The sequence below is a fragment of the Leptopilina heterotoma genome, unplaced genomic scaffold (assembly GCF_015476425.1).
Source record: "Leptopilina heterotoma isolate Lh14 unplaced genomic scaffold, ASM1547642v1 Lhet_16, whole genome shotgun sequence".
NCBI lineage: Eukaryota > Metazoa > Arthropoda > Insecta > Hymenoptera > Figitidae > Leptopilina > Leptopilina heterotoma.
Genome location: NW_025110874.1, coordinates 317,835 through 343,516, shown reverse-complemented (window position 1 = coordinate 343,516; position 25,682 = coordinate 317,835). Strand labels below are relative to the sequence as shown.

Sequence of the window (25,682 nt, the reverse complement as noted above, 5' to 3'; positions counted from 1 at the left end):
CCACTACAGTTTTTAAAAAATGCATTCTCTTTTTTTTATCGCATTTAGAACATTTGTCATGAGGTGAAGATTCCTGATGGGTCACCTTTCACACTTAAATTTAAAAAAATATTTAAATTTAAGTGTGAAAGGTGCTATAAAAGGCGGGTTGAATCGATATAAATTTGATGCATTCAAAAAAAAAGTTGCTAACTAGATCAGAACATGTTAATTTTTTAAATTGTTCATTAAAAGTAATTAATTTTCCATTAAAAAATAAATTTTTTGAACATGTTTCTAAAATTTGAAAGTTTATATTTTTCTATATAAAATTTTTATTAAAATTCAATAATAGGAATTGCATATATAAATTTAAAAAAAAATGCTACTCAAAAAGTAATTTGTTTATAACTTTTTATAATAATTGAATTTTTAAAAAATATTTATAACTGGTGTATATCTAATAGACTAGCATAGAAATATAACATTGAATTCAAATTTAATCACATGTGTGAAAATCAGGGGGCCACTTTAGGAACCTTCACCCCTTAACGAATTGAAAGGTATGGCTAAGAAACCGTGGAAGCGCGCAATCACGTTTTCTTTTTGCAAAACTTGTATGAAAGTAGTGGATACAATTCGGACATACAAGGAGATTTCTCCGTCACGTCAGTTCAGCTGGAATTAAAATTGTAGCATCTATTTGCGATGAGGAGAAATGCAATGAATCCGCGATTAAAACATTAATAGTTGACACAGAAGCTTCACAACTTGGAGACGGAATAATTCACATCGACGTTACCATTATTGTAGATAACAATGAAGTCGTCCATATATTCGATCTGACATATTTTCTAAAATGTATAAGAAATAATTTATTAACAAAAAATTTTAAATTTTGTTATGAGAATAAAGAGTAAGAAACTTCGTGGCAAGATATAGGTTGTTGGGTATAATGTAAATACAAGTTACGGTAATTTTAGGGTGTTGAGAAAACTTTTCGGATAACCACGTAATAATAGACAAAATTAAAAAAATAAAAGTACCATTTTGCGCCGAAGTATTTAGTAACACATTTAAGTCTTTTTTAGTGCAAGCTAGTTACAATCGTGCGAAAATAAAATGTGGCTTTAAAATGAGTAAACTAAAGGAAGAAGAAGAAGTGGCAGAAGTGTCAAACTAAAGGAAACTTAATCTATTTACAAATGACTTATTTCTACACAAAAGCCGATTGTCCTCATTAGAAACTTTGGAATATAGCAATTCGCGTTTTTCAAAGCATAAAATACATCAAAGTTCGTAAAAATGATCATGAAAGACCCCCATTATTAACCAATTGGATACATACTTTGAAAGGTTTTAAAATTTCACGAACAATGATGGCTGAGTATGGTTTTGAAAACTTCCGTGTACGCTTTTTTAATCAAGATCCTTTAGAGAATTTTTATTGTCAGATCAAACAGTATTGTTTTCGAAACACTAAACCAAATTGCGTCGCGTTTGCAAATTATTATAAAAGTTTGCTTTTCAACTCCCTCATTGATAATGCTTTGCAAATATCTTATACTGACAACTGCGAAATGGACAATTCTTCAGGTTTCCTTTCCGACGTTAAATCATTTAGGACATCAGATAATAGAAATGCATCTTATTCATCATGGGAATTACCTGCTTTACCAGCGAATTTTAATGCATGCAAACCAATAGATGGTCTAACAGCAACATTTTTTCAAAAAGTAACTGAAAAATTGCTAAACCTGATTGACAAAAATTAACATTTCTGCTTGTTAATTACTGCGATGAATGTTTACTTTTTAATTTTGTATTTTTAAACTCAGCAATAAAATTTTTTTTTTTAAATTTAAATTTAAGGAAATATTAAAATAATTAATGTAAATGATGAAACTCAAGTACGATATTGTAATCATAAACCGTGATCGAAATTGTTGACTCTCGATATATGATCCAATATTCCATATCCATGAGGACAAGATGAGTAAAGCTGTAGACAGTCAACCCCTTGTTTTCCCGCTTTCATAGCCTCGGAATAATCGTTATCAGGAAACGCTTTATGAATCGGCCTAAAAATACAAAAATTTTAGTTTTCATCTCTATTTAATGTATTGGATATTCAAAAAGTACGTAAATGGTATAATATTTTTTTTACTTGAAATATTTAAAATTTAAGATGTTTAATAGTTTATATATTTTTCTAACATCCTGCTAATGAGAAATAACTTCAAAAAATACAGCCATTTATAATGTACTCTAGTTTTCTAATTATACATAAACTGCACTAAAAAGTAGAACATTTAAAAATTTACTTCAAAAGGCTACATCAACGATAAAATGCAGAAGTATTTTTAAAAATTGAGCACTTTATTGAGGAAAGATCATCGGTCACGTACTTAACTGAATGCTCACAAAAGTGTAGAGAAGGGGAAATGGTTTCATTGTACCATGAAAGCAAAATCTTTACCATTAAAATTTGTTCAATTTAATTTATCCTATCAAGGATTATGTCGCTCTCTAATCAATTTAAAATTAATATTCATACTGATTAATAGGGGGGAATGGGGAGTTGTGCAACAACTTAATATTTGTCAAATGACAATTATAGTAATATGTTTCAACTATTGTTAACTTCTGTTTTCGTTAAAATCTAACTTTTGTACTAGTACTCGTCACCCCAACAAGCATTTACAGTGCTTTTCCAGATAGTAAGTTAAAATGTGATTCAAAAAGTTTTTTTGACACTTAGGGTTTTAGACATTTACATAAAACTTTTGAAGGTAATCAAAAATAATCAGAAGTTAATAACCATTCGATATACTAAATGCAATTTTGTATAAAAAATTAATTTTTAGGTAATTATATGACTGTTTTGAAAATGTAGGAAGTTGGGGGTTATACAACAACGTCATTAGGGGTTGTGCAACACACGAGGGGTTTTTCACTTTGCTGATTCGCAGTGATTCCCAAGTGACTCATCATGACTCTTGAATGACTCCTGCAAAAGTAATTCATGAGTGACTATTAGTCACTTAGGAGTCACCCATGAGTCAAAACGAGTCACTTGAGAATCAGCAGAGTAAAGAACACCTCGGCAACACATCAGTTTTAATAATTTTTTTAACTTTATTCTAATTTTCCATAAGCTTTGGTATTAATTATGAATGATTCAAAAGATTCATGTAATTATGCATGTAATTTAAATATTGTTCTTTAACTCCTTGATAGTCTATGGCACATATGAAGCCCATATAAAGTCGTGCCACCACGAAAATAAAATAATGCCTGCTGGAATTATATATTTTTATTTATTATCACGTGTAGATTACAGAAAAAATACAGCGTAAGGGATTGGAGTTGATCTTTACATTTTTTTCATTGAAAAACTAGAAATTTTTTACGATTTAGTAAAAAAGTGTTTACCTCTCCTGGCGCTTACAACTGCAGTTTTGCATTTTTTAAGTATTTTCATGTGTAGATTTTAGGCAAAGTATAGCAAAAATAATTAGAGTTGATCTTTATAGTGTTCTGAGCGAATAAATTGAATTTTAATGGAGAAAATGTCGTATTCTGAATAAAATTGATGTTAACTTACGCCAATAGTACTTCTAGAAGTTCGCCAACTAAGCCCTCTTCCTTTAATGGAATTTCAGTTGCTTCACATATGCTTCTCTTCAAACAGTCTCGTCCACTCAAACCTCTTCTGCAAAACAAATTCTTCGCTATATTTTAAAATCCAATTAATATTATAATTAGACAATTAAATTAATTCCTACTTTATAAATCGATTGCAAGGAATTATTTTTTCTATATCGATTTATATTAAATGAAAAAATTCTATTGATGGAAAAAATAGAATTATAACCCTCCTACGATTTTATTATTTTTTAATTTTGCAGGAAATAAATCTATAATTTTGTTAAAATTAATTTTGACTATTTCTTATTTATTTTGATATTAAATAGGGGAGTATAGTCGAGGTTGGACCACTGTCTAGGTAGGCCATTCGCGTTTTTTTGTCAAGTTCACTAGCGCCACCTACGCGCATGCTTGTCGAAGCTTGTCTTAGTAAAACCTAACTTTTTGTTCAATTGCATTTTCGGAGAATCGAAAATTGTGTTTTCTGTGACGTCGGTACAAAAAGAGCTTAAAAAAAGTTTTGTGCATCATGTGAAAAATCATTAATAAAAAATAAAAAAATATTGAATCGTCAAGGCAAGCATGCAGAAATTTTGTGGGACTCATGGTTGAAAGAAAACAAAGTGAATAATCGAATCCTGAAACGTATTTCTTTTTGTTTACAACAATTCGGTAATGTTACTTTCTGTCAAGGTCGGCCACTTTGTGTTTAAAATGCGCAAAGATGAGGACGAGCTACTTCATTTGCAAAAACTGCAATTCTGTATAACTCATAATATCATCATCTTATTAATATTTTTATTTAATTTTATTAATATTTCAGTGCAAAATTTTTTTTCATTTATATTTATTTTTTTATATTGTTTATTTTTATTATTTTATTATTTCATTAAGTTACAAACTGTAAACAATAAACCATCAATTTTCCGTAACTCCAAACATGTTATTTTTTCTACGATTAATGCCCTTTGAATTTTAAACATGGCCGACCTTGACTGTAAGGACCAACCTGGACTACAAATTTTTTTTTAAATCTTTATAACTTTTTCATTTTAAAACCAATCAATTTACATTCTACAGAAAAGATGTTCCTATTAAACAGGACTTTCCAACCATATACTTCAATTGTCCAAATTCATTTTTAAAAAAGTTATAAACAAAAGTCAAAAAGTGGGCCGACCTCGACTATGTTCCCTTATATTTTTCATATTCCTCAGAATATTTCCTATCAATTAAAAAAAATCAACTGAATTTCATCAATTTGAGACAAGGATATAAGGTTTTAAAGTATTGCGGCGTACAAATCGCCCGTGAGTGTATCGAACGTAAGTCTTTGAAGTGTGTACTTTAAAGGTTAAGAAACAAGTTTTAAGCAAAATAGTATGATTTTTTAAAAATGATTCCACGATATTGGATCCGCCATTTTTAATTTGGCAAAATTGACTTCAGATTCGCAATCAGCGACCTCAAAAATCCGTGAGTAACAACTTTCAAGGAAAAAAGTACGATTTTTGAAGATTGGATCCGCCATTTTGTATTTTGCAAAACTAACTTCAGATTCGTAATCAGCGACCTCAAAAATCCCTTAACTCCTTGACTGCAGATGGCAAAGATGTTTGCCATTTCAGACTTTGCTCTAACTGCCGGAAAACTGACAATCTTTGCCATGATAAAAATTAAAGTAAAAAAGTCAAAAATGGCTGAAATTTAAAAACGAAATGGTTTCTAAAATGTTAAAGCTATAGTGAATGTGACGCAAGTTTCCGTTTTTACGTTAAATAAATAATGAAAAAATTAAAAATTGTGAAAAACAACACTTTTAGCAACTTTTCAAAATCTTTGCCATGGGCAATACAATGCATTTTTATTTTAAAAATGTCTAAAATCGGTTGAAATTTGTTATTCGGGGGTTTTTGCGGTCGCTGATTTTAAATCTGATGTCGGTTTTTCAAAATTCAAAATTTCGGATTCAATATAACGGACGAATTTTTTCAAAAATCGTTCAATATAATTTAAAAATAGTTATTATTTTTATAAGATGACATAATATTGAAAAGTAGGGATATGTAAAATAATACAAATGTATGGGTGGTTTTTAAGTGTCTCTCTTTATGTTTTTTATGAACATCTTATAATCTTTGTCATCAGCTAGTATATTTACAATTAACATACATTCCCAGGATGCACACCCTAAACTGATGTCAGATTGGGTTCGAGAAGGTTGACAATATTTAGAATCATAGTTTTTTTCTTTTTTCTATTTTTTAAATTCTTGTAGTTTTTTTTGTTATTTACACTGAGAGACCTTTTGGACCGTAGCGGAACAACGTATGTGACGGCAGCTTTACTATGGTTTACTATGTGGTGTAACCTCAATATTTTTCTCAAACAATGGTTTCTTTTCAAAATACAAACAAAAAAATTTAGCAAAAATTAATAAAAATTTAAGGTTACTTAGGAACGATTAAATGTGATGCAAAAGGGTGGGCGCCAGTCCTAAAAGGACACTCAACAAAATTCACAAAAGGGACAAAACAGATTTCTAAATAATTCCGAATAAACAAAGGCCACCAGGCTAATTACCGGCAATTATTTAAATTGAATTTATTTATTATCGGCACACGAGGCCACCAGGCTAAGTGTCGATCAATAAATACAAAAAAAAATAAACATAAACAATATTCTCAAGATAATTTGATTGGCGATACACGACGACTACCAAGCTAAGTATCGACAATCCCACACTAATCTCACAATAATAATTTAAATCACGAATTTAATCTTCCTAAAATGTGTCCGGGCTAACTACAGTCCCATTACTTGGAAAATAGTAGAGGGGGTGGCTCGATGTCAAGATTCAATTATTTATTCAAGAAAGAAAAGACAAATTAAATGAATTTCCATAATGACAATTTATTAATCAAAATATCAATTGAATTTAACATAATAATTTTAACAGCGATTCTTAACAAAAAGAAAAATTAGAAAGAAAAAGATTCTTTTCCTTTCATGATTCGAGTTCTGAATAGCAAAAAAAATAAATTTGAAAAAGTGAGGTTATGATTAATTGATAATAAAATATTCAAACATTGATATCCATTTTTCCTCTGTAGGAAATCAAACGAAGAATTCTAAAGAATACCGTTAAAAATCATCAAGAAATCTTACTTTGAAAAATTGTTGACAACAAATTCCCACGAAACGCCAAACGACTCACTCCTCGGAAATATATCCCTCGAGAAATGAAACCAAGATCTCCGAATGAACGGCCCAACAAAATTGATTAATTTTTATTTAATTATTATTGAAATTTAAAAAATTAAATTTAAGCAAAGATAAAACTTTTTCGAGACAAAGCGTCCTTCTATCAAGAAACCCAGAAAAAGAATGACAAAATTACTATTGTTTATTATCCCCATGGAGATTTGTTGCCAACCAAAAAAAATTAAAGTTACTCTAATATACCATAATTCGCGATCATAATACAGTCTTCTGATTGGTGGATATTTCAAAAAGGAATCTTCCGATGAATCTTGATGGTGATTGAAAGTAGAACGAAATTTGAAAAGTAGAAACTTGATTATAGACAGAATAAATAGCTTGAAATGTTATTTGGAATATTTCTTCTAAAATGATGAATTTCTTCAAAAGAATTTGACGCTCGATGTTAGATCATTATTTTTCTCCTCCAATAGAATTATTTGTTGAATGAGAGATTAATGTTGAAATTCAAAAAGACTAATAACCACTTATGCATAAAAAGCTGGACTATGACGATCTTTCAGTCCCAAACTGACATAAAATCTTGAACAGAAACAGGTAATATGGGCCTTGTCTTCACGTAGCAATAGGAGTTTCAAATAAAGTTTGAAATATAATGAAACCTTCCAAAAGTAGAATGTTCTTGAATATTCCTCCAGGGAATTAAGTCAGTGTTATTTTCTAGATACTTGAAGTAGAGCTTGAGAATAATTGGCATTCCAAGAAAAATCCAAACAATTGGGTACGTCAGAGATATAAATTGAGATTCCAAAATTTAGGTTAGGTCAAATTATCCAAAAATTACTGTCCGATCACCAGAATAAGTCTTCACCATTTTCAATTTTCATAAAGTTGGCTCGCAAATTACATAAAACGAATAAAAAGGAACAAACAAATTAATTCTAAATTATTTAATAAAATAAATATTTTCAGAATCTCGAATCGTTTGGGAATTTTTGATTTAAGGAAGCTTTTATCATAAAGGTTATTCAACGAATTCAATAATAATTAATAATACTTGTGAATTGTAAAATATCAAATTTTACAACGTCACAGTGGGTAAGCAGCTTAAAGAAGTAGTGGGGATGCCGCTTTTGGTTTGCTGCTGAACAATTTCAGGACTGTCACGCGCCCAAAATTGTACCGCAGCAACCCAAAAGTATAGTCCTATAGCATATCAACAGAATGGTCAGCAGCAGCCTATCGAAAGTCTGCTGCTGACCTAAAGGTCTTGCAGTGTACATAAATTTCTTTTATAATTATTATTTAATTTGCGTAATTAATAGAAACAAGCTTATACACATTAGTATTGTAACAATTTATAAAAGTTAAAAATCGCACAAAGTCAATAAATAAAGGACAACTCTAAAATTAGGATTTATGATAAATTTCAAAACAATCATTGTCAACGTCCTCGAACCCAATTTGACATAATTGGGTGCATTCTGGAGACTTATGTTTTTAATAAATATACTAGCTGATGATAAAGGTTATAAGATGTTCATGAAAAAGTTAAACTGGGAAACTTAAAAATCACCTATACATTTAAATATATTTCAAATATCATTAGTTTTCAATATTATGTCATATTATAAAAATAATAACTATTTTTAAGTTACGATAAACGATCAAAAAATTTTGTAGTGATAGCCATTAACTTTTAAAAAAATCGTCCACCATATTGGATCAGTCATTTTGAATTTTTTTTTAAAATAATTGCAGATTCAGAAAAAGCACCGGCCTGCTAAACGTGCTTTTCTGTTATTTACATGTCTTGAGTAATCTATAGTCTTTTCAGCCTCTATGAAATTAGATAGTTGATTTGGTCGCAGCCTCCTTATAGATTGAGAAAACTTTTAAACGAACCAGTTTCTTCCTCTCATCCGAAGTTTATTTTTATCCGAAAGTATACGTATGTATAAATAAAATTTGTTACCGACAGATTAGCTCAGTCGGATAGATGCCTGGCGTTGGCGGTCGTTTAAGGACCAAGGATATAAGTATACTTGGTTCGCGCCCACTTGGCTTGGTATTTTTCCGGCACGTGAGACAATCTGAGCGGGAGGTTTGACGTCGAGGTATAATGATGTGCACCGTCGATTATTGTCCGGTACACACCATTAGAACTCGACTGTCGATAAACCGGTTGTACTCAGGAGAGGTTTTCTACAGTTTCCCTCTTCTCTGGCGAGAAAACCCATTGACGGGTGGTCCAGGCGCAATGCGAGTACTCCTAATAAAAGTCGGCTGTAGACGCAAATTAGATTAATATTATATAGAAAAATTTATGTAGAATGGTTATGCTTAATCCAAAAAAGTATTTCTCGGGGACTCTTGTCGAAGTGCGTAAGACCAATAGGGCAGGAGTATATACAATAAAAAAAAATAGAATTTGTTACATCTTAGTTTTACCTTTCGAATTCACAGGAGTGTAAACAATAAAAAAAATAATAAAATAAAATAAAATTTGTTAACCGATGGTATATTAAGGTGGTGAGACTCCGTGGCTTGCGATCATCGAGGTTAAGCGACATCCAGTGCGGTTAGTACTTGGATGTGTGACCGCGCTTCGACTCTCGCTATAGCCCGGTGTTTTCTCACTACTTTCGTAATATATCAAGCAGGAGTTTTGACATCGAGGTATAATGATGTGCACCGTCGATTATTGTCCAGTGCACACCATTAGAACTCGGCAGTCGATAAACCGGTTGTACTCAGGAGAGGTTTTCTACAGTTTCCCTCTTCTCTGGCGAGAAAACCCATTGACGGGTGGTCCAGGCGAAATGCGAGTACTCCTAATAAAGTCGGCTGTAGACGCAAATTAGGTTAATATAGAAAATTTCATATGTAGAATGGTTATGCTTAATCCAAAAACTATTTCTCGGAGACTCTTTTCGAAGTGCGTAAGACCAATAGGGCAGGAGTATATACAATAAAAAAAATAGAATTTGTTACATCTTAGTTTTACCTTTCGAATTCACTTTCGAAAAACTCGTAAACGATTTGACGGTCTAACGATATTCCATTCTCTCGACGACGCCGACGATGTAAAGTTCTTGAAAAGAAGTCGGTGAAAAATGATGCGTTTGGTGGTGCTGCATATTGAAATTGAAAATTTTGACCAAAGACTAAAGTTCTGCCTGGCAACGCAATTGGCACCGCAACTCCTGCTAGAAGCTGTAAAAATCACAAAGAAATGGGTAACAACATAGAAATTCTTTTAATTTGTTACTGTTATTGCTGCGTTAAAAGTAAAGGCATATGTCTCTTTAGTTTTAGGCGAGCGGCTTTCCTTTTTTAATTGAGCTGCTGAACTATAATCGAGCAGCAACTCAACCAATGACATTCGTCACCAAGATTTAAAAGAGCAGCTCGCCCAATTTTGAATAAGCTGTGAGATTAAACATTAAGTAGTAAATGACACAACAGTCATTAACGGAACTATTCACCCAACATATTTTTCAGTGTACTATTATTATAAAACTCCATTCAAATACGACAATATTTAAGCACAATATTAAGGTAATATTGCGTGGAAGGAAAGGAAATACAGTTATAATGTTTGAGGAACTTATTAAGTGTATATTCAAATAAAAATTTACAAATTTGTATTAACAAATATTTCAAAATGTCGGCACTGGAGCAATTTTTGTAATATCTATATTTTTCAGGAGCTCCGTGGCACGCAGTATAAGTAATGGAAATATTAGTCTAGGACGAAATAAAAATTCTTTTCTAAATGTACATGTGAATAGCTAGAGAAATACGTAGGGGATTTTAAAATTATTAATTTTTGTGTAACAAGCAAGCATTTGAATAAAAAAACTTATTTTCAACCAAGAAAGACAATTAATTGTTTATAACAATTGTTTAAATCAACATATATAAAACACTTACGTATTTCTCTTTGAAATTTAATTATAAAGATGTAGTAAAATCTATGTCTTACATATAAATTTCTTAAATAAGCTTTTAAATTTCATGTATCGACAGCACAGCTGTCCTAATACGGAAACCTGCTTTTTCTGCAAAATATTTTTCGAAATCAATTAGTAATTTCAAAATTATCTAAGAACTCAAAAATGCGGTTAAGGGTAGGCTGCTCTGACCACTACGCTACATGTACACCGAGATTCTTCAAGTTCCTTGACTCATATCCCATCATGCTACCGTTTTTCTAAGTTCTTTGTTAAATTTGAAATTATTAATTGATTTAAAAAAATATTTTTCAGAAAAAGCAGGTTTCTGTATTAAGACAGCTATGCTTTCGATACATGAAATTCAAGAGCTTATTCTGAGAAATTGATTCGAAAAGATTGTTAACTTCTTCCACCTTTAGTATTAGAAATTGTTTGAGTTATGCTGCGTGCCAATTTTAAAAACTGTATTTTGAGAAAAACGCTTTTATGGGGTAACACCACTGTAACAGTCTATAAAAAGCATTTCTTTAATAATTTGTTTTAATGCAAGAAAAGAATAAACAGTAATTATAAAAGAAACTTATTCATGATCAACATAAACTTTTAAAACTGTAAACACTTTATTATATTAGTAAAAAGTTAGATAGTTGCTGTTTCCATTTTATTAGCAAGGGGAACTTACTTTAGTTAGTATTAGCAACTAATAAATATTGTAACAGACAATTTTTGGTTTTTTTCTTTAAAATTATTTAATTAAACACAATGTTGGATACAAATGATGCCTCGGACGTCGGAGGTGCTGGCTTCGCTTCGTCGGATATAGGTAGGGGACCTCAGAATGATGAAAACCAAAAGATTCTACGAATCTACATTCCGACTCCGGCGGCATTTGATTGTCCATTTTGTATTAAAAAGTAGATTAACACCTCATTTATAAAAGTCAAGACCTTGAGAAATCACATTACCGTAACCATGATGCGATCGGTGTGGAGTGGGCATGCCTTACCTGTTTGAGAGATTTTTAATCGAATCATGCGTTGAGGGTGCATAGGCCAAAATTTAAGGGTCTCTTGCAGGCGGTTAAGGGCATCCGGGAAAAAATAATGGTTTCGTGATAGACGTCTCATTTAAAAAAAAAAGAATATTTTGAGTCGTGATTTTTTGGTAAATATAGAGAAATGCTCTGGGACCAGCGGTCCTCTCGGAATTTAGAGAAATTTTAATAAATAATTATTGAAAAAAATTCTTTAAATATGCGGAAAAAGAGGTTTTAAACGGTTCAGTATAGACGTCTCATTTTGAAAGGATAAAATATTTTAGGTTCATATTTAGAGGGGTGATAGAGGAAGACTCTCCGAGAAGCGGCCCTCTTCGTTTTTGCAATAATTTTGCGAGGAAATTATTTTATTAACGATTGAAAGTGGAGTAATTTGATATTAATACATTTCCTTAGTTCAAGTCGCGACAACTTCCGAGAATTGGCGCCACCTCCTTGACCTCTGACACATAGACCCACTTTTCTGTGTGCTCACCGCCATATTGTCCGAAACTTTCGCCAAAAATCCAACTTTTGTAATTTCGTTTTTCAATATTTATTTCAAAAATTACTTGCAAATTTCGAGAATATTCTTTATCATCATGAATTCACCTAATTATCATGATAAATCAGAACTAAATATCTCTAATTATTTAGGAGTGCGACGACACGCGGGAAAACACTTTTTGGGCTCGATTTTTCACGGATGCCCTTAACTTGGAATATGTGTGTGAGGCATGTGATGTCTCTTTTGCGACCCAGCGCGGCCTTAGTGCCCATGAGCTGGGCATACGAATAGAAGTAAATGAAAGACCGTGTGATGTAGGAGGTGCTCCTCTAACTACATTTGAATTTGTCTGAATTTGAAGTCTCTGAATTACTCCTTCTGATACCAAGGTATTGTGGGGCAAGTTACATAAATAAAAAGTTGGCTGCCTATCTGCCCAACAAGACAATCTCTCAAACTAATACAAAGCTCACAAAAGAGGCGAGATTTATTTGCTAAGTGACAAGATTTATTTAAATTAATTCCATCGAAATTGGCGGAAATCGTCATCTTCAGTGACGATTCCGAACTAAAGCCGAGACAGCGTCTACCGGCTGCTGCTGCAGTCAAAGATCTGTATGATCAGTTATGGGGGACGGCTGTTCCAGAAAACAACATTATATGTAATATTGAGCGAGCTCCTTTGCCGAGCGTCATGCACCCATAACAGTGGATGACGTTCGTAAGAGGGTGCGTCGTTACTATAAGAAATCTGCTCCTGGCATCGATGGCATTTTGTTAGTCAATCTAACTAAAAAGGGTGTGGATGAGATCTTGTCAAGACTCTTCAATCTCATGCTCTACACCCGATATTTTCCAAAGAGTTCGAAAATAAACAGGACAACTCTAATCCCAATGATCGGGGATTTAAATGATGTCATGAACTAGCGACCGATCACCGTCTCTTCAATGGTAGCGAGGGTCTTCATGGGACTATTGGACCAAAGAATAAATAAAATAACGAGACTTTCTTGAACGCAGAAGGGCTTCACAAGCGAGAAGAAAAAAGACGGATGAATTTTATTTGTCTTAGATATCAGAAAAGCATATGCTACAGTAAGTCACTGCGCCATTAGAAAATGCCTTGTGAGAGCAGGTGTGCCTAACTTTCTTGCGGGGTATATCGAGGAGGCTTACCGTGGTTGTTGTTCTCTAATAACAGCAAGAGAACATGCAGTGTCAATAAAATTTAACAGATTCTAATGGTAGACAGGGAATCATAGTATAGCGAGCTCCTAACTTGTGTATGCCTTTATGGTTTCCAAGAGGGTTATTAACATCAAAATCGTCAAAGTAAAGAAATAGTGGAATAACGGTCTTTTCGGGAAAACAAGATTTAACTTTGTCTCGCAATAACTTTCCTTGTACAAAATTTTATATTACATCAGTCTCTTTTCCAGGCTATCGACGTATTTTAAAACATTCTTTAATACATTTGGTAAACTAAAGAAGACATGAAGTACCGCTCTTAAAAATACATATTTATAGCTTTTATCAAATATTGATCTTTAATCAGGCGATTTTGAGTTAATTTATTATCCATTGTATCATTTATTATCCATTTATTATCCATTATCCTTTGCATGAATGAAATAATTGGTTTCATTTAAAAACTTTAAAACGTTTATGCTCACTTAAAAATGATTCTAAAGTATTTTTAACGGCGTCTAAAATACTATTAACAATTTCGCAAGTTTTACCACATGCGGCACAATCCTTATTATTGTTTTCGTGTGTGACTGTCTTTACCGATAAACGAAAGGTAGGGGGTCACTTTTCCTAAAAAAATTTTCCCAATCCATTTTCTTCAAAACTGTTTCTTAATGACTCGTTTTTAAAAAAAAAATTAAAAAATGGTTTTCCAAACCAAATTTTTTCAAGAAATAATTTTCCCAAATTATAACTATTATTATAATGTTCCCAAATTATAACTATAACAAACCAAATTTTTTCAAGAAATAATTTTCCCAAATTATAACTATTATTATAATGTTCCCAAATTATAACTATTATTATAATTTTCCGAAATTATAACTATTATTATAATTTTCCAAATTCGAATTCTTCGTATTTTTGTATTTCATGCGATACTCGTCATTTTTTATATTTCATCCAGTGACAAAAGTATTACTCGCTGTCCATAGAATCCGTATTAATATAAATATAATTATGATTGATTAATGTTAAAAACCTGATTTAGTTTTCGCTTAAAGTTTGTCGAATCTTAAAAAAGATTCAGATCAAGATTTGGATACATGTGATTAAAATCTATTTCCAGTAAGGTATAACCAAGAGGCTGACTATGGACTGCAAATTTTTAAAAGTAATCAAAAATTGTTTCTAAGTTTTCTTTGTCTTACATTACTCTTCTGCGGTGGCATCTTCATAAATCGCTCAATCAAAGAGTTTGTCAGCTTCTCTTAATAATTTTCTGCAGTCATTGCCTTCAAATACCTCTCCATGATAATTCTTTGAGACTAACTTTATTTTTAAAGACGACAAAAGAGCTGTTTCTTGAACAACAAGGTGCACTAGACCATCTCAAAATAAGTGATTTACAAATCCTTGTAATATATGAAGTTCCGTAATTATACATTTATCAAGTTCTTAGCTAACTTTTTATTTTTGACGAAAGAAATAAATTTGTAATAATCGTTTCTCAACTTACCATATGTTTTAAGAGGTAAAACTTCTACTTTCTTTGACATATGATTTTCGTTAACAGATTTTCTTAAATCTTAAAGACTAGCATAACAATAAGAGGAAGGCTACATTGACATATCCGTTTGCTGCCCATTACCGATCAATAATAGTTTTAAATTAAAGTCAAATTTAAAAGCAGTATTAAAATATTTAACAATATTTAACAACATAATTAGTTTTTTAACACTTGTTTCTGCATTTGGTGCTGTCAAATTGTTTTTAGAATCAATTCTTTGCTTTTTAGGTATATTAATTTTCAAATCAGTCTCAGTTGTTATGAGAGGAATTACTAACAAGCAGATTTAAAAAACCTTATCACCATCTGCCACTACTTTAACGACATAGTCACCAACAAAATTCCGTTTTTCTAACACAGTTTAAAGTCGTATTTCAGCATCGCGTGATAGTGGTACACGCAGGGGAGAGCGACGTTGGACACTTTTTGACTAAGAGCCTGTATGGCTTTTGATTCTTCTAAATGTTGAGTAAATTTATAGTATATTAGCTCTCTAAATACGCGATTTTGTTGTTCCAGATTTGCTGTGGTTGAGTAGATTCGTAAAATAAATTGTCTAATTTGGGTTGTCGTTATAGATGTTTTTGAGTTTTCTTTTGCGTTTTGTGTGAATTGATGTTTTAGGTAAGGTGCCTAGTTGTGGGAAAAGGTTACGAGCTTCAGAATCGCTTTGCTGTTCGTTGTGAGCGCTTTCTGTTTCTGCGATGGTGTTGGGGTCATCGGTGGGAGTCGTTACTCGCAGGTTCGTTTCCCCGGGTTGTTAGGTACCGTCTAGTGGTGTTCGCAACATTTAATTTTTGGGTTGGAAAGCGTTAGTCTGATTTCTAGTAGTTACCCCGTTTTTCAAGTTATTGTGTTTCCTAGTACTTTTTTGTCCTTTTTAAGCTGTAGATCAATTTTTAATTTTATAATAATCAATTTAACTAAACTCAATCAATTATTAAGTTTATAATAATTAATCAGACGCTTTTAATTATGTAATTCAACTTAATTAGACTTAATAAAATACTATTTTATAATAATTAATTTAATCGAATTTAGTTTCTTAGAATTATATTTTGAAAATTTGTATTTTTTAATTTTAATTTAAGAGAAACCTAAAGAATTTAATTAAGTAAATGACTAAGCGAGCAAAAAACTGAGCTAGGCTGTGATTGTAAACACAGCTGTGTTTATTTTCTGTTCTGTGCAGTTTAGTGTGTTTAGTTTACTTTTTTTGAGCATGAATTTTGTTGAGCATTTTTTGTATATGAATTTTTTAGAGTTTGGATTGACTCAACAAAATCCGACAAACTAATCGATAAATCTTGGAGAACAATGTAAAAATGTTCCTGCTTTTGGCTCGACTCATGAAAGTCCGAAAAATCTTTCGATTAATCCTGACGATCGGTGTGAAAATTTTAATTCATTGAGCTCTTCACATCAAAGTTCTTCAGCATTTGATTCAGGTATGTAAAATATTTATAATATTCCGTGTCTTGTTTATTTTTTACTTACCTTTCATTATAAAATCTTATGTTTTCAGAAATGCTCGTATCAGTTGAAGAAAATCAGATAATTCAAGATCTGATGGAAAATGAAACTGATGATGATAATGCTCTTAATACCAAAAACCCTCGAAACGGTAAAAAATCGAAAAAAATTCATCCGCCTCTGCCTCTTTGTCAAAACTGTAGGTAGAAATGTTCTGCGTATCTCTCAGAAGAAATTCGAAAAATAATAAACACAGAATTTTTGAATATGAAATCGTGGTCAGAAAGGAAATCTTTTATTTCAAATTATGTAGTTCGTAAGGAGATTATGAGACGAACAAGCGATGTGTCTAAGAGCAACAATACTTTTGCCTATAATTTTACCAACGAAAATGGTATTTTAATTCAAGTTTGCAAAAAAAATTTCCTCACGACATTGGGATTTAGATAGAACAACACAAGTACTCTTATGAAAATATTACACCACAGGAATTCTATAACATTAAAACCGGCAGAAGACTTTAGAGGAAAAAAAGAAATAATGAAAATATCGAAGATCGAAAGAAAATAATTCAAGAGCACATAGAATCATTTCAACCATTTGTTTCGCACTACAGGCGACAACATGCTCCTAACCGTCGTTACCTTCCAAACACTTTAACTATTACAGAAATGTTTGAAGACTTTATTGAAAAAAATCCTGTATACGCATCAAATTATAGCTATGAAATTTATCGAAATGTTGTGAAAGACATGAATATTTCATTTACCAAGCTCGGAAACGAGGAGTGTGAGAAATTTGAAATTGTCGCTAATCATAATTTTCTACACACGAAAACTAGTTTATCAGCGGATTGTTTAACTTGCAACGAATGGTTGGATCATAAAAATGACAGGCAGTGCTCGTACTTTATACGATAGTCATCTAAAAAAGTCCTCTTGTGAAGTAGATTGTGCATATTATTTGGCTGATTTACAGAAGGTCATCATGTTGCCTTGGATGCCTTCATTCAAATCAGCAATGTTCACACGGCGCACAATTCCTTTTAATGAAAGTTTCATTCTACTGCAATCAACGAAAGGACCAAAGAGACCTTTTGCAGTCTTATGGAGTAAACCCGTAGCTGGCCGCAAGAAAGAGGAAATAATTAGTACCATTCACCACTTCTTGCTGCATTGCCGCGATAAAAAAATATTGTAATCTGGTTGAACAACTGCGCAGCTCAGAACAAAAATTTGTGCTTCCTGAATTTTTTAATATATATGATAAATTCAAACGAAATAGTGACGGAAACGAATAATATTTATTATTTTGAAACCGGACACATTTTCATGTTGGTATACAGTTTCCATCATCAGGTTGAAGAAACAATGAAAAAGGAAAAGAACATTTTCGACTTCATGGATTTTGAAAATGCTGTAAGAGAAGACAATGCTGGGGTCGTCATAAAATCAATGATTCACTCAGATTTTCCTGATTGGAAAGATTACACATCATCATCAAAAAAATCAAAAAAAGGCAGACCAAATCTTTAAAGCATTAGGCAGATCAAATCAATAAGAGGAATAACTTCATTACTTTATAAAGTAACTTATGATCTAAACAAAGAGTTTAAAATTCTTTATTTCTTACAATCAAAAATTGTAAAAGCAGGGATTTCGAAACCTGCACAACGAGAAGTTCTCGTGGAATTCAGAAAAAGAAAAAAAACGACATAATTAAAAAGTTATTATCTCTTATGCCTTCGAATCGACAAATGTATTGGCAGAACCTCTCTGAGTCTGACGTTTGTAATTTAACTGATGAATACGAAAATTAAAAAATCAACTAAACTCTTAAATTACCGTAAAAGAGACAAATTTCGCTCAATTTTTTAATTCTTTTTTAAATAACTTCGGGAAACGATGAAAATAAACATTGGCACTGAAAATATATAATCTCTAACCCTTTCTCTTTCTTATTACTGCATAAAAAAATTAAAATATATTGCAGAAAATTATTTATAAGCCGTTTTGTTGTGAGCGACTTTACCTTTAAATGAGGGTAAATTCGCTCACTATTATTATTCTTGGAAAATATATTATAATCTGTAAAAATAAAACTAAATATTCTTTAGAATCAATAAAGAAAAAAATTAAGAACAATGTCCAAAGTTTTTGGAATAAATTTTTAATATTGTTTTATCAATAAGTAATTAAATTCAATTATTCAATTAAACGTACTCATAACCATAAAAAATAAGGTTAAGTTTGACAGTTTAGTGCTTAAACCGTTTTAAATCGTTTAATTTTCAATTATAAAAGTACTATTATTAAAAAAAATCGAATTATAAATTAAAATAATTAACATACTTAAAATATCCAGGCCCAAACATCTTTTTTGTAGACTTATTTCCTGAGCGAATTTACACTACAAATTTGAATTTTTTTTAAATTGATTTTTTGCAGAATGTATTTATTGCTTTCAGTTTTGTGCTTTATGAAAATTATGTTGGAGATACAGGAAATGTAATGTTCAGAAGGATTCAACTTAAAAATTTTGAAGTAAAGCTTTATTACCTACGTTTTCATACTACTTGATCAATATGAAAATTACTAACTTGTGGTTTAAATATAATTTTTATTAAAAGTTATCAATGAATCTGCTTCAAATAAATTTAAAAATAATGTTTACTATTTATATTAACCAAAACAATTGTAAATCTTAAATATTTCTGTCTAAAAAGTATGTTAATCGAATTTTAAAAAATAGATATTTGTTGAGCGAATTTAATAAAATTAATTTACATGAGCGAAATTAGCCTCTCTTACGGTATCATTTTAATATTTGCATTCTTTTTTGTAATTAATACTTGGCGATTAATTTTACTGAAATATTTAAAAATAATTGAATTGTTTCGAAGGATTTATTAAAATTGTAGAAAATAATTGGATTCTATAGAAAAATTTGATTAAAAATTTGAAAAAATTTAATTTTTTCGTGAAATTTTATTAAAATTTTATTGAAAAGTATTGCGAATTTTTCCAAAAATTTTATTATTTATAAAAATAATTGAATTCTTTCAAAGAATGTTATTATTTATGAAAATAATTAAATTTTATTATTTATAAATACAACTGAATTGTTTCGATGGATTTTTTGAAATTTTAGCAAGTAATTGAATTTTTACGAAATATATTATTAAAAATTATAAAAAATTGAATTCTTTCATAAAATTTTAGAAAATAATTTAATTTTTGAAATATTTTATAACGAATTAAGAAAAAACATTAAATTCTTTTGTGAAATTTTTTTTAAATAATTAAATTTTTGCAAAGATTTTGCTTTAAAAAAATAATTTTATTTTATTAAAAATTTCATTAAAAATTTTGAAATTAATAAACAAGAATAATTAATCAGTAAATTAGTTAATAATTGAATTTTTTTTAAAGTTTGAATCTGAAATTTTAAAAAATTTCATATTTGGAAGTAAAAAGTTTTGTAATTTGCATAATAACAGTAAATGGAATACCACATTCCGCGCGCTTGCGAGCGTATCATTTGTTAGTTAATTAATAAAGAACATAAAGATAAGTGCTTACTTTTAAATTACACACATCTCCTCAAAATAGAATCAATAGTATTTAAACATTTTAATCTTTGAATGGGATTTTAAAAAAATTGTTAAGGTTTTAAAAATTAATCATTTAATTATATTAAAAAGGTGAACAGGGAATTGAATAAAATTTAATTTATTTTAATCAAAATTATGTTATTCATTACCTTCTGCAGGTATTTTCATTTTTTCCTGTTAGAAATTAAAAAACGAATTTTAATTACACAAAATAAAAAAAATTGTACACTTTAATCCATTTTTTCAAAACTAAACTTTTTTAGGTGTTTATAGTTAGTGTACCTCTGCATCAGGAAAGTCGACCGTGCTTGAGCTGTTCTCCTGACTAAATAGCATATCTGCGTAGATATGCTTTTATCTGCGTAGATATGCTTTTTAGTAAGGGTTCGCCGCGATTTTTCACTTAATTAATTAGCAGATCTACAGTTTTGCATGTAGCCAATGAAAAATTGAAATTTTTTTTTGCATAATAAAATTCAGCGTACTCGAATTACTCAAGAAGCATCATTATTACAATTTAAAAAAACATTATGTTAAAGAAGATATAAATAAAAACGTATATTGTTAATTATCTCGAAACAACAAAAAATGTGGATATGGTGTTTTTAAATCAGGACGGCAAAAGAGAACCAAGTGCAAAATTTGCAAAGAAATAGGACATTAGTTTAAAGAGTGCCCAAAGAAAAGAAACAATAAAAGTGGACATAGTAAAACTTATACAAAAGTGGTCGAAAACTCCTCTTTGTTATGTGCTGCAAGTGTAAGTTATAGTAATGTGTCGTGTGGTGTACGTCAAGGTAAACTTTTTAGAATGTAGTTTAAAACTAAAATGCCAACAGAGTGTAATATCTCGAATAAGGAAGTGAAAACAGAGATAAACAAACTGAAACTCTGGCATGAACATTTTGGCCATGTTAACATTAGTGCAAGTAACTCTTTGAGGGGCGGTGGAACGTATACGTCCCACCTACAAAAACCTCAATATCTTTGACGAAAATTAATATTTTTGAGTCAAATTTAGTGCGTTCTCTTTAAGAAGAATAGGGATTTTAAAATATGTAACCTAGATCATGTTAAAAAATTCCTATTGTTTAAAAAAATTCATAAATTATTGTTTAAATTCACGAATTTTTAAAACATTTTAAAATCGACTAAAAATTGTTACTCGAGGGTTTTTGGGTCGCTGATTACGAATATGACATCAGTTTATAAAAATTCAAAATAGCGGATCCAATATGACAGACGATTTTTTAAAAATTGGTTAGTTTTACATGAAATTTATCACTCGGGGGTTTTAGGGATCGCTGATGTTCGTTTTTAAAAATTCGAAATTGCGGATCCAATATGACAGATGACAAATGTAAAAATTTATTAGCTTGTCACGAAACTTGTTACTCGGAGGTTGTTGTAGTCCCTGATTACCAATCTTTAGTCTATTTTTAAATTTAGATTGTGGATTAATAATTAGCGGAGAAATTTTTAAAATTAATAAACTGGAATATGTTTATTATAAAACTCCTGCTAATTTTACAACAAAAATTTCTAATTAGTCAGCAACTCAGTTTTTACAATTATCCAATTGATCTTAGATTTCTAAAAAGCATTAACTCTTGAAAGTAAGTATCAAGCAAATCTGAATAAAGTTTAAAAAGTCTTATCAACCATATTGGAATAATCAACAAGTTACAGTTCATCCATTCGTAATATATCAATCAGAGCTTGATGAAAACGATCAACCAAAAGTGCTGTTAAATAAAATCTGTCCTAAGCATCCTTTCCTTTTTATTCCTTAGTACTTAAATAGCTAAATAAATTACAGTTAAAAAGCACATTAAATTATTTCATGTTTTTTAAAAGTAATGAGCTGGTTGTACCTCACTGAAGAGGGCGAAGACAGGGCCCTCTTTTCCCAAACTTAAAAAAAATTTCTTGTTAAATTATTATATATTAAACATATTAAATGTATAATATGTATATATTATTAAATGTATAAATTAACATTTCTTTCCATATTTAATAATAACTCCAATAGTGGCTGCACTTTGCACCTGCATTGTAATGTTTAAGAATTTTCTTCTCAAAAATGAAAAATAACGCCAAGCTGAAAATTTCAGGAAAGTTTTATTATATTATTAATAATTTTTTTCAGACCTGAGAAACAGGGAAAAAGGGTTTAAACATTAATAACAAATTTTATTCATGATTTTGATCACAAAAAATTAAGAATAAAAAAGTACTTAAATTTCATATTTTAGATAAAAACATTTGTCTTTACATGAATTGAAGATGGTATATGATAAAATTAAATTATTTGTACGAAGGCAAATCAATAAGTCTCTATAAAGTTTTGATTTTATTAAAAATTTATAAAATTGATTACAATTGAAGAATTAAAAAAAATCAAAAATCTTATTACACTTTATTACTAGCCTCTTGGGCTTCTTCTGAAAACCATGTAATTGGCAATTTGAAGTACCCGATGATATCGCTTCCATGCATGAAAATTTTGTAGTAATTTATACCAAGAATATAATTCTAAACACAAATTATCAGTGTCTAAAGTCGGAATTCTTCAGAATTAATCATTTAAAAACTATAACCTTACTATTTACAATTAAAAGTCTATTTCTTTGTTTATTGATCAGTCTTACTTGTGCCAATATTCTTTTTAAATATAAATACGAACAATTCAAAAGAAATGGCTGGTGTCCTGGTTTCATTTCAATGGATTGCCACCATCACAAGACTTTTAGATCTTTTTGATTATTAGATTAAACTGCAAATCAGATATTTGTTAGTTTAAACAGTATTAAACTAAAAAAAAATAAAATCGGAAAAGCTGTTACTTAATGGGAAAGAAAGAATGAATGAATACCAATTTTATGACAATGATGTGTTTTTCGTTTTAATGGTCCCAATACAGTTGCTGCTTAAATATCAAGCAATATGGCAAAATGTATCCCCTTCCTGATATCACTTTTGCTGACCACGTTTAAATACGAGTGTAAAAACAAATGAATTAATAAAGGAGGCATAAATTTTTCACTAAATTGAAGCATATAATTAATACATATCTTTCAGAAATAGATAAGAATCAGATATTTTAAGTGTCTTTTGTTTTAAATGATTGATAGAGAAGTGTATTGTGTACTAACTGAGTACTACCATTCTCAAATTTTTGCACAGTAATCATACAGAAATATTGCTCAGTAAGATTGTCTCAATAGTGTTTGGAGTCTATTTTGAACGTTGACTTTGCACACAGAGTTTTATTATATTTGACAGTTTTTAACATTTTTCTGTAGTGTGTTATTATAATTTGAATGTTATTTTAAATAAATTTATTTATAACAGAAATTGATTATTATTCTTTTATAGGTATGTTAACTTTAACTTGACTATTTAATTTTATTCTTTCATTTATAAAATTTTAATTTGTATAATTTATTTGTCCGAATGCTTTTGTTCATCTTCCATCTTCTAACGTAAAATTATTCGGCCAATTTTCATTCTCTCGATTTATCTTTTTGAAACCAATGACAAAAAAGTACAAATTTGATCAAAAAAAGCTTTTCCCTACCTTGAAAATACCTCCGTTAGGATATACAAGAGGTGGTGAATACAGAGATTGTCTCTTTCTTCTCTCATCAGCTCCTTTACCATTGATTCGCCAAGTCCACCTTAGACTTAGTAAAATCACGATAATAATTTTGACATTCATTTTCATCAGACGAGTTGATTCGCAATTCACTTGTCAAACAGGTGAGTGGAAACTCCTGTCAAATCTCGTCTGAAAATGAAATTTGAGTTGTACAAACACACTCTTCTTTTATTTTATGAAAATACTCTCTAATTTTGAATTAGCGAAATTTCACTGATTACCAGCGGTAAGTATACCAAGTCGGAAATCATGTTACTTTTGTATCTCAAATTTTTTTAAAATTTTTTTTTCTTTCAGTGCCCGTTGAAATGAGCTTCTATGATTTTTTCAAATTTTTTCATAAAGCGATTTAAAAGATACAGATTTTTGAAAAATTACGTTTTAATTTGTTTGTTAATTATTTGTTAATTATTATTGTTAATAATTTTGTTTGTTTGAAGTGCTTATAACTCAGCTAAAAATTAATCAAATTGTACGTTCTTGTAGCAAAAATTTTTGTTTTCACACGTAGTTTTAAATAAAAATATGAAAATTTTTTTTTAATAATTTGCGATAACATTAAAAAAATTTTAAACAAAATTTTTATGTTTAACAATATATGCATTGATCAATTTTTTCCAAAATTTTTTGTAAGAAACTAACACTAAATTAACCATTTTTAAGCCAAGCCTGATTGTAGTTAATTTATGTAAAAAATTTTGGAATAAAATAGAGTTGAATAAGGCAATGGATCTATAATTTGATGTAACCCATTTTTCCCTTTTTTATACGTATCATAAATGCATGTTTTCGAGTCCATTCCGCAGGCACTAATTCCGATTCTAATAAATAATAATACAAAATAATAATAAATAATAAATTTTTCAAAAAAATTTAAATGTTTTAAAAAGGAAAAAATATTTTTAAGTGTAAAAAGAAGTGTATTTAAATTAGCACCTTTGATTCTCGGAGAGACTGACAAGAGTATTAATATGAATTGGACTCCATTATATCCAAAAACGTCTGTTTGAGGTTAAATTCCTTGAGAATGTTGATTAAAATATTTATCTAAATATCCTTTAGACACCTACTTATTTTTTGGTCATTAACCTTTAAAAAAAGATCATCTTCCTTGAACAAGATGATCTCAACAAGCCTGAATATGCTGGTAATTACTTAGTGACTTGTTAAGTAAACTTTCTTACATGAGTTAATACGAATTGATCTGGATATCCAATAAACAATAAGTAAATTTTTGGAGTTGAATTAAAGTAAACTAACCAGAAATATTCAATTTCCCAAAAATAATTGATTTAATTTGACGTAAATGATAAAAACTCAACTTTAACTATTTAAAAAAATTCCGGAAGTAACTCCGCAGTCATTCCGCAAATTTTCAACTGTCTATCAGCAAAAATTCAGGAAACCTTTTCACGTGGGTACATACATTTTATTTATTCATAGAACACATTATTTAAGTATTAATAGGTGTAATAATTAACTAAAGTTTTCAATTTTATTATTTTTCCTTAAATGAGAACCCAGATCTGGCCCAAATTGTCCATTGGGCAAATTTTCACACTAGACATTAATTAAATGTTAATGTAATAAACTAAATTAAAAAATTAAAGTTAACGATCACTCCGAGTCAAGGTTTAGGATAGGAAAAAAAGAACAATTCTTTTTAACGTTTCAAAAGCACAGCTGTCCTCTTCAGAAACTACAATTTTATTAAACATATATAAGTGAAAATAAATATTAAGATTCGCATAGTAAATGTTATAAAGATAAAGAGATATAATTTTTTAAAAAATTTACTGTAAGAATATAGAAAAAAATTATT

At 29.9% G+C, this 25,682-nt stretch overlaps 1 protein-coding gene across 3 annotated transcripts; it reads right to left on the bottom strand.

Moving 5' to 3' along the window:
- Positions 1 to 434: 434 nt before the first annotated feature.
- LOC122498816 lies at positions 435 to 25,509 on the bottom strand. 3 transcript variants are annotated; one of them, XR_006301261.1, is made up of 6 exons: positions 24,797 to 25,509; positions 23,780 to 23,989; positions 9,860 to 10,068; positions 3,587 to 3,694; positions 1,328 to 2,060; positions 435 to 833 (listed from the first exon to the last, which is right to left on the bottom strand). XR_006301261.1 is itself a non-coding variant. In XM_043606747.1 (5 exons), the coding sequence occupies exons 2-5, from the start codon at positions 23,924 to 23,926 to the stop codon at positions 1,904 to 1,906; spliced, it is 621 nt and encodes a 206-aa protein (XP_043462682.1). In that variant the 5' UTR covers positions 23,927 to 23,989; positions 24,797 to 25,509; the 3' UTR covers positions 435 to 1,903. The 3 variants fall into 3 exon arrangements, 2 of the variants coding, with proteins under 2 accessions (XP_043462682.1, XP_043462684.1); XM_043606747.1 differs by having other exon boundaries at positions 435 to 2,060; XM_043606749.1 differs by lacking the exon at positions 24,797 to 25,509 and having other exon boundaries at positions 435 to 2,060; positions 23,780 to 24,191.
- Positions 25,510 to 25,682: the final 173 nt, after the last annotated feature.